General features: G+C 44.9%; 1 protein-coding gene across 1 annotated transcript in view; it reads right to left on the bottom strand.

Moving 5' to 3' along the window:
- MBOAT7 (membrane bound acylglycerophosphatidylinositol O-acyltransferase MBOAT7) overlaps positions 1-14,205 on the bottom strand; it is a 118,513-nt gene that overhangs the window by 14,914 nt on the left and 89,394 nt on the right. The window contains exons 6-7 of the mRNA XM_085616362.1: positions 9,053-9,413; positions 580-762 (exon numbers count right to left, since the gene is read on the bottom strand). Coding sequence (XP_085472488.1) covers positions 580-762; positions 9,053-9,413 — 544 coding nt within the window. The remainder of the gene's footprint in view (positions 1-579; positions 763-9,052; positions 9,414-14,205) is intronic.

The raw sequence follows: 14,205 nt of genomic DNA, 5'->3' as shown, positions 1-14,205 counted from the left end.
CTAGAGGACATAATCTAGTTTGCAGAGCACCCAGTGATGGCTGGTATTTGAAGGTGGTGGGGGCTGGAGGCGGGAAAGGAATTATATACAAAAATACACACTTACCTGTCTTCTGCTGCTGCCACCCGCCGCCTCCTCCTCCTCCTCCTCCTCCTCTTCTCGGTCCTCTTCCCTGCTTATAGGGCAGGTAGTAGAATGCACCTGGCTCCCAGCCTTCAGATAGCAAATCACAACACTGCAATGCAGCGTTGTGATTGGTCTGAATGCCGCAGAATGGCGGCTCAGCCAGGGAATAGGAGGATGGGGGTGTTCTCCATGCAGGCTGTAATGCAGCCTGCATGGAGAACATTAATGCACACATTAGGGAATGCAAACCACTCCTCCCCTCCCAGCAGACCAGCCCGCCCTGTTTTGTCAAAGCTGCCGCAACAAAAGGAAAAAATAAAATGATAATAACTTAGAGTTATCATTTTATTTTTTCTTTAGTCACACTGCTTAAAAGCCTTAGCGGAGAAGCCGCCACTGAGAGCACACCCTGCCTGCAGGGATAGTCTGATACCTAGAGCATCCGCTTCTCACCCAAATATGAAGGACTTGACAGGCGAGTTCTTGTAGATGTACTGCGACAGCCACCATTGGACGCTCATGTTCCAGTACCGCATGCCATCCTTCACCTTCACACAAAAGTCAGCACCATAGCAGTCGATATTCTTCACAGTCTCGTAGTCATATTGCACAGTCATGCGTTCGCCATCAGGGGATCTGTGGGAAGCATCAATTGGAAATTGATTAGAGCGCAGCTAAACACTTCTTGATATTTTCCAGCAGCACACACAAGCAGAGAAACAGAGGTGGACTGCTAAGACAGAAGGGTCAGTCATATTTTACCTCTAGATAGGCTTCCAAGCGGGTACGTAGTGCCTCTTTCCCCCTATGATCAGCACTGATTGCCTCACAATTCAGCATCATATCTTTCTTTTTTGCTGCGTACTAAGATCCACACATGTCCACTACATCCAATCAATAAGAGGACCCCAGATCTAAACTGACAAGAAAACTGAAAACTACAAGTCTCCAAAGCCTCTGCATGGACCAGTCCCAACAGAATAGAGACAACTGTCATGGCAGGGCTAAATAATGACCAGTCCATGCTGAAGTTATTTGCTACTGTATGAAATAGCGGACACTTCTTCTACTTGTACTATTTTTCTATGACGGTCAGTTTAAGATCCTATGTCAGGACCGAGGGGAGGATTATCCTCTATAATCTTCACTTCACCGATTATAAAATCCACAGCACCCATATTAACATTAGCTTAGTATAAAGAAAACAAACATTCCCAAATGTCCATGGGAGACTACAACACCCAATCACGTAATGGCAGTCATAGCATAGTCCATAATCACTGCCCATGCGGTCTCTTTACTTTGCTGCTCAGCAGATGCAGATAAGTGCTGCTTCCTTCTCTCGGCCTATTTCTTGAGATTGTGGGGGATGGGGGAGATTGTGGCGCTGTCAACTGCACGTCCAGAGAGGCCCCTTGCTCACTGTGACAATGTGAACAGTAATCGCCTCGATCGGAGCCTTCCCCAGCCTGGAGACATACACCCTGCTGCCGCGGGGTGTGTAGTACCGCGCTGTATTACACGTCTTTATGCCCAACGGGTCAGTGCAGCTGTGAGGGATTGCCACGCCCCTCCTGGGGTACGTATAATTATTTTAGGCCAATGTTTTTATACTTTGTGGCCTGATTGCAAAGTTTCCTCATTAATTCATCCTGTAAGGTGAGCTTTTCACTTGTATTGGCGGCGCCTGTTGGGGTTGTAATATCGCACTGCACCGCCCTGCGAGGTCCGCACTCTTATTAAGCCATTCTGACACTGGAAGGGACACTGTCCCAGGCTGACCATGTATACATATTTGGGCATGTGTGTGCGTGCGCGTCTATAGGGCCTAGACCCTACCTAATTGGCGACATCCAGTCCCCCCCAAAATATACTGGACCTTCAAGTGCCACATTGGACAGTTCCACCTGTCACAATATCGACCTCTCTCCTGCAGATTATGCAATCTTCTGAGAGCGTGTACGTTGAGGAGGAAGCTTTGTCCTTCCTACCTTGGAAAGACAACTTCTATGATGCAGTGGAACCATTCATAGGGCAATGGCCCCAGTTGAACAACGTCAGTAAAGGCAGATCTTTGAGGATTATGCCAGGATGTCTCATCCCCAGATCACCCCAGAACCCAGACCGTCTTGTCCAAAATGGAAGATGACTAGGGTGGATCAGGATGCCTTTTCACAACTCAAGCAAGATTTTCTGGCCCATACTCAGCCTCCCGTCGGTGCCCTAGGACCGGCTAACGAACTGTCGGACTGCAATAAATCGGTTTCTCCGGATGTTATGGACATTAACTATTCACACAGGGACTCAAATGGGGAGCCAGGCCCCTCGCGGCCTTGGTGCCCTTCTGCTGCCAATGACACATCCGACCAACCCTCTACTAAGAGGTCTGACATGTTAGACCCTGAAGATCTAGTACACCCGCGCGCTCTGGAATCGACTCCAGTGACTAAGTGGTGTTGCAGGCCAGCTATATAAGCCTCTGGAAAAGAAGACATGCTGTTGCCTGCGTGTGGAATGGAACAGACCATCATTGGAGGGGAAGGTAGCCCTTAGCCCCGAAATTAATATGAGGATGGCCACTTTCTTGGCCAAATTTGTCAAAGATCCAAGAAAGAGATAGACCGTACCTGGCGCTTATGCCAGGGCAAACTCCTGGACATGGTAGGGCCATTAACTAAAATCTTGGACATGGCGGAGGATGCCAAGGTTTCCGGTTCTCCGATTTCCCCCGATGTCCTCTTTGGCTGGGCCCAAAGATCCATAATCTTTTTAGGGAACTCCCACTGTGCCATTTCCACAGAGCATTGTCTCTCCCTGCTCATCAAGGTGGACCCCAAGTTGGGGGACCTGGCTTCTCGGAGGCAGGGACAGTGGCCCGGGGGGGGGGGGGGGGGGGTCTTGGGGGGTCTCTTTGAAAAAGGAGCTGGGGAAGTTGCTGGCCACCTTTTCGTCCATTGACAAGGCCCAAACTTCTATTAAGAGGCTATTCCAACCTCGGTTTGTGGCAGGGTCTGCTTGGCTGGCCGCTTTTCCTCTCAACCCCTCTTCCAGATGAAAGGCTCTGGACGCAGACAGGACCAGGATCAAGCCTGGTTTGCGAACTTCTATCCTATCAGAGTCCAGCAGTTCCAGGACAGGTGGCTCCAGAGGACAGGCCTCCAGCTCTTTCAATAACTGCAAGTGTACACCCTTCTTTTCATCTAAGGGTAGGGGCTGTCTGGCACAATTTTCCCACAGGTGGGTGTCTCTCACAATGGGTTCATGGGTCCTTCAGATCGATCAAGGCTTCCAGATAGATTTCTGTGGGTCTCCAAGAAAGGAGAACCCTCCGCATCCGTTAAGGTTCTCCATGATGGAGAGCACTCTCAGACTCACAGGTCCAGGACCTTCTCGACAAAGGGGCAACATGCCATACTACTCCTGACCCCTCTGGTTTCATAAGCAACCTCTTCTTGGTCAACAAGCGTGGCAGGGGCCAAAGGCCAGTGATCAACCTCAGAGTTCAATGAATGATTGGTGTACTTCCACTTCAAGATGGAAGAGTCCAACTTCTGCAGGATGTACTTCAACCATTCGATTGGATGGTGCATCTAGACTTGAAGGACACCTACCTGACCATCCCAATCTTTCAGCCTCATTGCAGATTCCTCCAGTGTGTCTGAAACGACCAATCCTATGAATTTATCACACTTCCATTCGGCCAGTCGTCAGCACCTTGGTGCTTGTTGGAAAACGGCCCCCTCCGAAGGGTCACCCCAAACATTTTGCCTTCTTTTTCATCCTCTTTTTGCTTAACTCTTTTTGTTGGCTTTAGGACTCTGAGCACTTTACCACTGCTAACCATTGCTAAAGTGCATGTGCTTCTCCCCTGAACATGATGACATTGGTGTATATCGGATTGGCATATTTGATTTACTAGTAAGTCCCTTGTAAAGTGGTATACCATATACCCAGGGAATGTAATCTAATTGCTACTAGTGGGCTGCAGCACTGGTTGTGCCACCCACAGAAGTATCCTTTCAAACCTGTCTCAGGCCTCCCAATACAATGCCTATGTGTGCAGCTTACTGTCTCTTCGACTTGGCATTTAAACTACTTGCCAAGCCTTATGCTCCCCTTCATTACATGTAAATCACTCCAAAAGTAGGACCCAAGTAACCCTAAGGGCGGGTGCTATGTAAGTAAAAGGTACGTCATGTACTTTTATGTTTTGCATGTCCTGGTAGAGACAAACAGCCTATTTTGTTTTACACTACTGTACGGCCTACCCCTCTCATAGGTCAGCATTGGGAATTCCTTAATACAAGTTTAATCTGTAATTCCTGATCAGAGAGGAGTAGCTTCTTTCCATGTTTCATATCTTTAGAATGGTAATGATAAATTCTCCTGACTGGTGAAGTTGAATTTAACATTACTGTTTTAGGAACGCCACTTTTGGAAAGTGGATATTTCTCTGCACTTACTGCTCTATGTTCCTGACAGCATGTCTCCAATACACATCTGGGTGGGTAGCAGCTTCACTTCGTACATTCCGTCTAGACAGCCACAAACCCAGGCAAGTGAGGCACATCTGCATTTTGAGAACTCATCTGCATTCATCTGATTTCTGATGGGTCTTTCTAGGCAGGAAGTAATGGGGTGGGGGTAGCTGGCACACTTAAATGGGTAGTGACCTGTCCACACACAAAGCCACCGACATACCTACAACAGATAACCTAGCAGACAGGACTGGGTTGAAAAGGATCCTTGTGCACGAGAGTGCTGCTTTGAAGTCACCCCCTATATCAAAGGCACTTTTGGGTAGAAGTACTGGGTCTCTGACACTCCCTAAAATCAGAAACTTCAGGATCTTTGAACTGAACCTCTGTTAAAAGAACTGTTGTGCTGCTTAAAGGACTGCTTTTCTGCTTGTTGCCTAGCTGCTCCTCGACTCTGCTTAAGGACAGCTGGACTCTGCCGTCCCCTCCAAGTGATCTCCAGGTCTTGCTGGCTTGCCTCCTGTTTGCAGACCCTCAGGGATACAAAACACTTACAGCAATTCTACTGGTGCTACTGGACTCTGCCATCTGAGAGTCCTACCTTTGCCTGAGGTGCCCTCGCCACGTTCTGGGCCTTAGAAGGGGCTTCTGTAGCGGTTTTCTACAAAACTGACGCATCATCACCCCAGTGCTGATCGGAACAGATGCATCGCCGTTTGACACGAACACAAAGGCTGTTCGACGACAGTGGTTCTACAGCCTGTGCAGCCAGACGGTGATGCTCTGCGCGGCTCAACGACGTATTGCCTTCACTTCAGCAAAGCTAGACTACGATGCGCGACCAGACTGTGTGGAAAAGATCGACACATCAAGCCCTCAGTGTCGATCCTTTGCTCAATCCAAGGTACTTCTCAGCGGGGCCTGCATGGGTTCTGTAGTCGGCCTACGCTACATTGCGGTTGGCCTGTACTTTGCACTGGTTTCGCAGGACCTCAAGTTACCTTCTTTTGACCGCTAGTGACTTCTAAGCACTATCTTTGCGGTTAATCTTTAAAAAATCATCTCAACTCCTACTGATTGGACTTTTGTTTTTTTTGGTCTTATTTTGCTCAGATACATATTGTCTATTTTTCTAAATCTGTGTTGAATCTTTCTGTGGTGTATTTATTGTGTCTGTGTGTGTTGCACAAATACTTTACACATTGCCTCTTTAGATAGCCTGGCTGCTCTGTGCTGAACTACCAGAGGGTGAGCACAGGTTTTCTTTTAGTGTGTATCTAGCTTACCCCTACTAGAGTGGAGGTTCCTGTGTCGTCTAGGTGCATACCTCAGCCAACGAGGAGTCCCATTTCTAACGGTGCTTACGAAGCTCCTCAACTGGTGGTAGAGCACCTGCGCATGCAAGGGAGGAGACTCTTATTTGGACGACATGCTCATTATGAATCAAAGCCCCAAAACATTCCTGCAATTGAAGACAGCAGTCAATCTCTTGGAGGAGCTGGGGTTTGTGGTCTACGAGAGCAAGTCACTTTTGCACCCTCACAGATGACGAAGGTTCAGCGGCGTCTTTGCGTCTCCCATCTCAGAAGATAGCAAAGATTCATCCCAAATTCAGACAGACCCTTTCCAGGCCATACACTTCTTTACGTCAGATAGCAAGGTTAATGGACCTCCCGTCATCATCAATTCAGGTGATCTTTTCGGACCCCTATACCATCGGGCACAGCATTGGCTCAAGGCCCATCATCTCCGGAGGGGACTCACGCATTCCTAGTTGGTGCCCTTGTCAGAGGGGGCACGTGAACAGATCCAACTGTGGCTATCCCACATTGCGGCCTGGAACAAGAGAGCAAGCTTCGGTTCCAGCCTGACTTCATTATAGAGTCCGATGCTAGAGGGTTCCTTCGCAGTTTGTTGCTGGATCAAGGGCAGCATTAAGTCTGGTATCCTTCTCAAAATGGACATTTTTATTTTGTGTTACATAAACCACCTGGGAGAGACCAGGTCGAAAGCACTGTTGGATCTGGTGAAGGGCTTTTGGCAATATTGCCTGGACCATCATATATCGGTCACAGCGGAGTATATTTCCGATTAGACAATGAAAGTGGCAGATTGGTATTGCCATGATTCCAGTCTCTAGAAATTGGATGCAGAAGTCTAATGCTTGATTTTGGTCAGGTGGGGGCAGTTTTCAATAGACCTTTTCGACTCTCACCTAGATCATCAGCTTTTCAGTTTCTTCAGTTGGAGGCCAGACCCCCCCCCCGCTTCCCCCTCCCTCGTGGTGGTGATGGATGCATTCCTCTGTGATTGGAAGCAGCAGAAGAGGTATGCTTTTCCTCCTTTCTCAATGATAACAAGAGGCGGCCCGGGTTCACAGGTGGTCTTGGTGACTCCCTTTTGGAGGTTGAAAGCTTGGTTCTCAGTTCTGATGGAACTTTCTTCGTATTCTCCGATCCTAACCCCCCTTTCTGAATCTTTTCCCTCGATCCGAACCTTCTGCCGCACCGGATGATGATGAACGGTTCGATTTGCCTCATGGTGTAGCTGGTAACGGGCATAGATGGAAAATCCAGTGACTTTCAAAGCAGGCTGTCATCCTCTTGTCCAAGGCCTGGGAGGATAGCATGGTCAAGCGATACAGATCAGCATGGACGAGATGGATGAGTTGGTGTATACAAGGCCTGGATCCCATGGATGCAGATCTAGTCCAAATACAACATTTTTGGACAAGATCTCCTCAGAGGGTTTAGCATATTGGACTATTAATGCCTTTCAATCTGCCATATCAGCGGGTCATGTGTCGATAGATGGATCCCCTGAGGGACAACATCTTTTTGTACAAACATTGCTGAGGGGTATGCCATTATCTAAGCAGCCTGAGCCGCTGTATTCTCTTTGGAACGTGAACTAAGTTCTTAAACTCTTTCTTTCTTGGCAGCCCAATCGTTTTCTTGTCCCATAAAGAGCTTTCTGCCAAATTTAGCTATGTTACTATGCCTGGTGTCATGTCGTAAGGTCTTGGATGTCAGAGCCCTGGTTATTGCAGGTACAGTATTTTTCTCGCAAAGACTATCCTTTACTGTTAGGAAAAGGACTTAATCCTAAACTGAATTCTCTTACCCTGCTTTTGGAGGATTCTCCTAAATTAAAGTATGTGTCGTCAGGTGCTTTAAAGCACGTCCACCAGGTGGGCAGCAACCTTTGCTTGCCCTGCGAAAATCACAAAGAGATGTCTCTTCACCCACGATTGCTGGATGGGTGCATTGGGTCATGACTGAAGCTGGCATCAATATATGGATGTTTGGGGTGCATTCTGGCAGAGGAGCGATGGCATCTAAAGCATTTCAGCTTGCTGCCCGCTTGGAAGAGATCATGAACGCGGTGGATTGGACCTTTGATTCCACTTCTAAGAGGTTCTACTACAAGCTGGTGGTGGATATAGCCCAGTTGGTAGTAGACAAGCTTTGAATTAGCATAATCCACGCTTCCATTCCGGACGCAGAATTAAAAAGTTCCTAGCTATTGTAAAGGAAAGTTTCAATTCTATTAAGGACTCAGAAGAGGATTATACCACCCATAGAGATATGTCTCAGATGTTTTTTCCTCACAGTGATCAGTAAGTAGAGGGTTATTCTGCTTGTATCTTGATAGCTTTGATCATTAATTGTATCGGGATTGTCTCAATTGCTTTTTTACACCCGTTATGGATATGGAAAATGTGTCTATTTTGAGGAAATAGTTACAATGGTTTCTTTCTTTTCCTGGTTCTTCTTAGGAGTTTATGGCTCCAAATAGGATTAGTGAGCAAATGAGGACTGGATTATTAGTGTGCAGAAAAGAGACAGCATGGACAGTGACAATGGACTATGTTGTGACTGCCATTACGTGATTGGTTGTTCTAATTTTGTCATCTCCCATGGACTTTTGAGAATGTTTTTTTTTTGTACTAAGCTAATGTCAATATGGTTGTTGTGAATTTTATAATCAGCGAAGTAAAGATTATAAAGCATAATCCTCGCCTCAGAGTCCTTGATGAAACTGAAACTTTCTGTTACGATAGGAGGGACATTTTTCATTGTTCAGTCTTATCAAAAGGGGCAGTCAAACCTTCCTGCTGAAAGCCTGCCTTACTAATATTTATACTGTTTTGATTAAGGTTTTCAGCTTTTATTGTTCAGTGCCTGTCTTACCCATGATTTCATTACCTTACTTTCTGTAAGCCTTTTTAAGGACCAAGAACCATCTTATGATCTTAAGCAAAGCCATATGAGTGCATCACCCTTCTTTGTATACTGTACTGCTACATTTATGTCATGAGATTGTTCTTTTACATCCAGTTTACAACCTCCTACACTACTAGATCTACTCTATTACCTGCTTCATGTTAATCTCTAGGAGGCGTTTGGGAGGTTCATGCAACAGATCTAAGAGAATGAGGTCCTTACCTCTCAACAGGAGCATACTCCACAGTCGGTCCACCTCCTGAGCGAGACTTGGCTGCTACTGGATAGGCACCAAACGCAGCAGCCATGCATCCGCACTCTGCAAAGATCCATGCCACATAGAAGCGCATGCGGAAGACGAAGAAAACAGTTGTCATGTAGAAGAGACGGTACAAGAAGGCCCGGTCGTAGAACTCCTCAGATCGCACATATTCCAGTGGAAACTGCTGAGAGACTAGGAGGAAGAGGACACCAAATACAGGAACTGGCTTCAGACGCGACAGTAGGGGCCACAAACTTGGTATGGACTGAGAGTCCAACTGGTGCAGCCAGTCATGATATGTTTTGTAGCGGTAGAAGGGGCCTAGAAGAGATTTATTAAAATGAGTGAGGCAACCAGAAATGACCCTAAAAAGATACATTGTAACTCTCGTTCTCCATCAAGGATCATCATACATTGAAAGGGCTACTCTGTCTACCATTTGAAACCAGAAGCCTGAAAGAGATTTGTTTTTAGAAATATGCTTTAAAAGCAACTACTTCTTGAGGAGAATATTCCACAAAAAATTTACAAATGTATGAGTAGAGCATCAACTTAAGCAAAAAGGAGCACCAGCCCATTATCCCTACCAATTTACATTTGCATTTCCATTTACAGGTTTTAGAGTGAAATTTGAGAAAACTCACTCTTGCCGTAACAGAGTGAACAATTCACATTTAACCCAACAGAGAACTAGATGCTTTCCCCCAATCGACTTCCAGATTTTGACACGTGAAAATAAATAGGTCAAACCACTTTTCCCAATTTCTGGCTTTAAAACTAATGAGGTTTTCTCTTTTAATGACCATTAATACAACTTTTTTTTTTGTTGAAGAAAAGGTTTTCTGCTCAGTATCCTGGTTTTCTTGATAAAAAGGCCACTTTATTTTACTCAATTTACAGATTTAAAGGCCAATGTGAAAATGAGGACACTATAAGACAGGCTGATCCCAAGAAACATGGAAGCAAATTCAGTCATATCTAAGGCATGCATTGCAGATGCTATACGAGGGTGCCATAGAACTGCAAATTATTATTATTTAGAACTTAAATTGTGCCACATGCCATACAAGACTGCTTTGGGGAAAAAAAAGAAGACTCTTACCTGTAATGAGATTCACATGCTTGAATCAATCAGTGTTGTCAAGCTGGGAGTCCTATGGTAACATTGTAACAGCAAGTAAATATGAAATATAGCCCAAAGGATAAAAAGAATGGCTCTTTAGCAGCCTAGTCATATCAATTAAAATGAACCAAACTTCAACCAATAAGGGAAAATCAACCTGAAGCCCACACCCTGAAAAGCCACCATCCTTCAGATTTTATGTAGCACTCAGGTGAAGGAATAAGAGAAGTCAATGAGCCTCCTGCCAGAAGGAGGGTTGGTCGCACTTGAATCTATAAAAGATACCAATACTGCAGAATAACCTTTAGAGGCAAGCATGTTTTTTCTCCTCCAGTATTAGATCTTTCAAAGTTTCATGTGTTTAAATCAGAAGAACAAGTAGTACAAAATGTTTAGTAAGAAATCCCAAAGTAACAGTCAGTGTCGCAGGCCTGAGTTAAGCTACACTGTCTTCCAGGGGCAAAGAGAACTGCATTTAAAGCTCTTTGAATAGCTTTTAAGACACTGCACAATATTGGTCCAGATTATCCTCAGGAGAGATTGGTCTGGTACACGCCACCCAGGAAACTCAGATCCTCAGAAGCCAAGCACTTAGTACTACCCAAGGTCAAGCAAGCATCGTGGGGAGGCAGAATTTCTGGTTTTGGGGACGGCAAAACTATGGAACTCTTTTCCCTTGATTTAAAAAAAAACTTCCAAGACCTCCTGTTCTTCCGAAAGTCTCAGAAGACCTGTCTATTTAGTCATTAGGGCAGCATTAATCTTGAATTGTCTTTTCTCGCTCATGAAAGCAGCAGCACCAACACGCCTCAGGGCATTCAAGTGCTTTATAAAATTATAAATCAAATCATATTAATAGAAGTTAGAAGATGTAGGGAACAATCTTAGAGTGGCTCACCTTATTAAAACGGATGACGTAACACGGCTTGGTCCATTGCTCCATCTTTCTGTACTGTTCCTTCTAGACAGTAACAGCATATTTCTGTCAACTATACTGCAGTTAACAGCACCGGCGTAGATAAACTTCTAGACGAATGAGCTGTTCCTCTGATGTGTTACTGCTTGCCTGCTTTTATGTGGCATGATACCATTGTAACTGCAGCCCATCAAGTAATGCTGTGTGGAAATGGCTTTTATCTTACTTGGGTTCACAAAAGGTGCCTAAAACTCTTTATTCTATCCAGAAAGACTTAGACATCTTATATCTAGAGAAAGCAAGGATCTCTCTGGAGCATATGCTGGAGTTGGAAACTACTTCAATACCATGGTTTTATTCAGGTCTGAAGTCTGAATGTACTTTAGGTATACATGTTGGGTTAGTTCTCAAACGCACTCTGTCAGCGCAAAACTGGAGAAATGGTTCTTAAACTGTGAGAGCTTGTATCTCACTGGTTCTCCGAACTGATGTTAATGCCAAGAGTAGGACTACCTTATAAGAGAGGAACTTCATTCATGCCGTATGAATTGGTTCAAATTGTGTGTGTATAAGCTGTGAGAAGACTATACGGAGTTGCCAAACTGGGGCGGGGTGGAGATTGCAGCTATATAAACTTTGCTCGAGGGATGTGCTAACCCTGATCAAGAGTATCTGATGCAGCACCGAAGATATAGGATGCAAACATTGCTTTTCACATTACAACTACAAAACCTTTGCCATTTAGTACAGTAAGTCCAATTTGTTGATATATACAAATGTATATAGATCTTGCCTGTGCCAGGATTTCTCTGCAGTCTTGTGGGGTGTCTAGACTTGAAAATTCCAAGAGTGAAGCTTCAGGGAAGTTGGATCTGGTCACTGTCTCTGGTCAGGAGGTCTTGCTATGGCGTCCGTGCAATTTTCAGGGCTTCAGAGTAGAAGTTACATTTTGGGCTTACTGGTGTGATTAGTATTACTCTGCAGGGTACAGTTGCATTTTCGCTTGCACCTGTGGAATTATGGCAAGAGTGAAAACCTTCTGGGCTTTATTTATTTGCCATTCATGGCACTTGAGTTTATTGTGATGGAGCACATCTGCCAACTTGTTGTCCTGCGCTGGAAGGTGCTCTGCTGTTAAAGACGCATTGCGCTGAATGGCCCACTTCCACAGGGTCTTTGCTTCCTTGGATATCTCTTTAAATCTGGCACTTTAGGTTTAGTTATATAAAACATGGTGATGGTATTATTGGTGCCTATAAACACAGATGATGCTTTCGGTCTCAGTAGGAAGAACTGAAGTCCTAAACACATTGCTCAGAACTTCAGCAGGTTTACTTCTTGAATCCATATGCCAAGGTTAGCCAATTCCTGGAAATTCGCTCTTTTCATGCTTCCTTGGATGTGCCAGTTGTCATAATAGATTCTGCAGGCTTCAACAGGAAACAGATTTGATCTGTTAGACCCTACCTCCACCACACAAATCAGCTTATATATTTGCAGTTTTATCTATTTTTTCCCATCAACATGTCCTTCTATTGTATCGGACGATCTAAATTTTCCTGAAGTAGCCTCCTGTGCAACCAACAGAATGGAATCAATAGAATACAAGAGATCATGACCAAAAAGGCATTTGAGATGTTGTACCATAAACTGTTTCGTGGATCAGATTCAGATCGCTAGGTCCTGCAATTGTACCAACATTCCCGCTGAAGGGAAATGCTTTTTCTTTTCTTGCATTCAAAATTGCATGTGGAATTATTACATAAATCAAAAAGTGATAGAGGTAGGTTAAGCAGGTTCATATCGTCTGCTGTCATTAGAACCATTTATCAAATAATAAAATGGAAGAGGATCAGTCCAATATCCCCAAGCTACCCTGATTAAATTTTTGCTCTCGTTTGTTTCGGAGGGTAAGTAGCACCTGGACACAGCATTCGTAACTGCACTTACAGGGGTTACCTCAAAATTTAAGGTAAGCCACCTCACTCGGTCCTGACGAATGCCTTAGACTTGGAGGGACCCTATGAGGCTGAAACACGTAGACCGTATCACCAGATGTGCAGAACCAGTAATTCTTCCTTACAACATCCCCTCTTCTTTTAGCCTTATCCCAGCCCCTTTTTTTTTTTATCAATTTTTGCTGATAAATACTCTCTCTGAGATTGGAGATAATTTTAATACACTCACTTACCACCACTGTCTTCACTTGGGGAGTTCTCCTCCAGGAAGGAGGATGGTTTTTCACTTGGATAACGGGACACTCAAGTGAAAGAGACCCTATGATTATGCCATCCACGGCATCCCGTCAGCGGAGACAACATGCTGTGTTGCGACTAAATACATGCATGAGGGTCTTCAAAAGAATCCTCTATAACGCTACAGAGCATTGACATTGCCGTTCCCTTTATTTATTTACCTTCCGGGTATCAGAGCGCTTTACAACAAATATAGGAAATAGACATATACATAAAAAATACTATTAGTTATATTAGTCCAACAGTGGTAACTATTACAGCATAACAAATATCTACAAGACTGCATCTAATAGTTCAAGTGAATTTGGCCAGGAGAATCGATTTCACTTCTTTTGTGAAATATGCCGTGTGAGGGTTCTGTCTTGTTTTTGGGGGCAAGGCATTCCAAATCCTGGGGGCCATTCCTGAGAAGGTGCAGGTATAGGTCTTCTTGGTAAATCGTTGTGGTTTCAGTAGAAGATTATAGGAACTCCTGGTGGTTCTGTTACCATCCGATAGAACTAATTTATCCGCAAGGTATCATGGAGTTTTGTGATGCAGTGCCTAGTGTTCATACAGGTGATTTTCAAATGGATTCTGGCATGAAAGGGTAGCCAGTTAAGGGCACGCAGGTCAGGGGTGATGTGACAGTTTCTTTTGGAGCTTGTGATTAGTCTGGCGGCTGCGTTGATTGACACTCTTAGAAGGGCTGTTGTTGATGTGGGTAGGCCGCAGAGAGAGCACTCCCATACTCCACTCTGGGGATTACTAGAGTTTGAACTGCCGGTTTAAAGTCATTTGCGGGTATGAAGGGTTTCAGTCTTCAAGGTGTTCATCTGA

This window comes from Triturus cristatus, chromosome 7, assembly GCF_964204655.1.
Source record: "Triturus cristatus chromosome 7, aTriCri1.1, whole genome shotgun sequence".
Classification (NCBI taxonomy): domain Eukaryota; kingdom Metazoa; phylum Chordata; class Amphibia; order Caudata; family Salamandridae; genus Triturus; species Triturus cristatus.
Note: the sequence above shows the minus strand (reverse complement) of the source record. Positions and strands in the feature narration are given on the sequence as shown.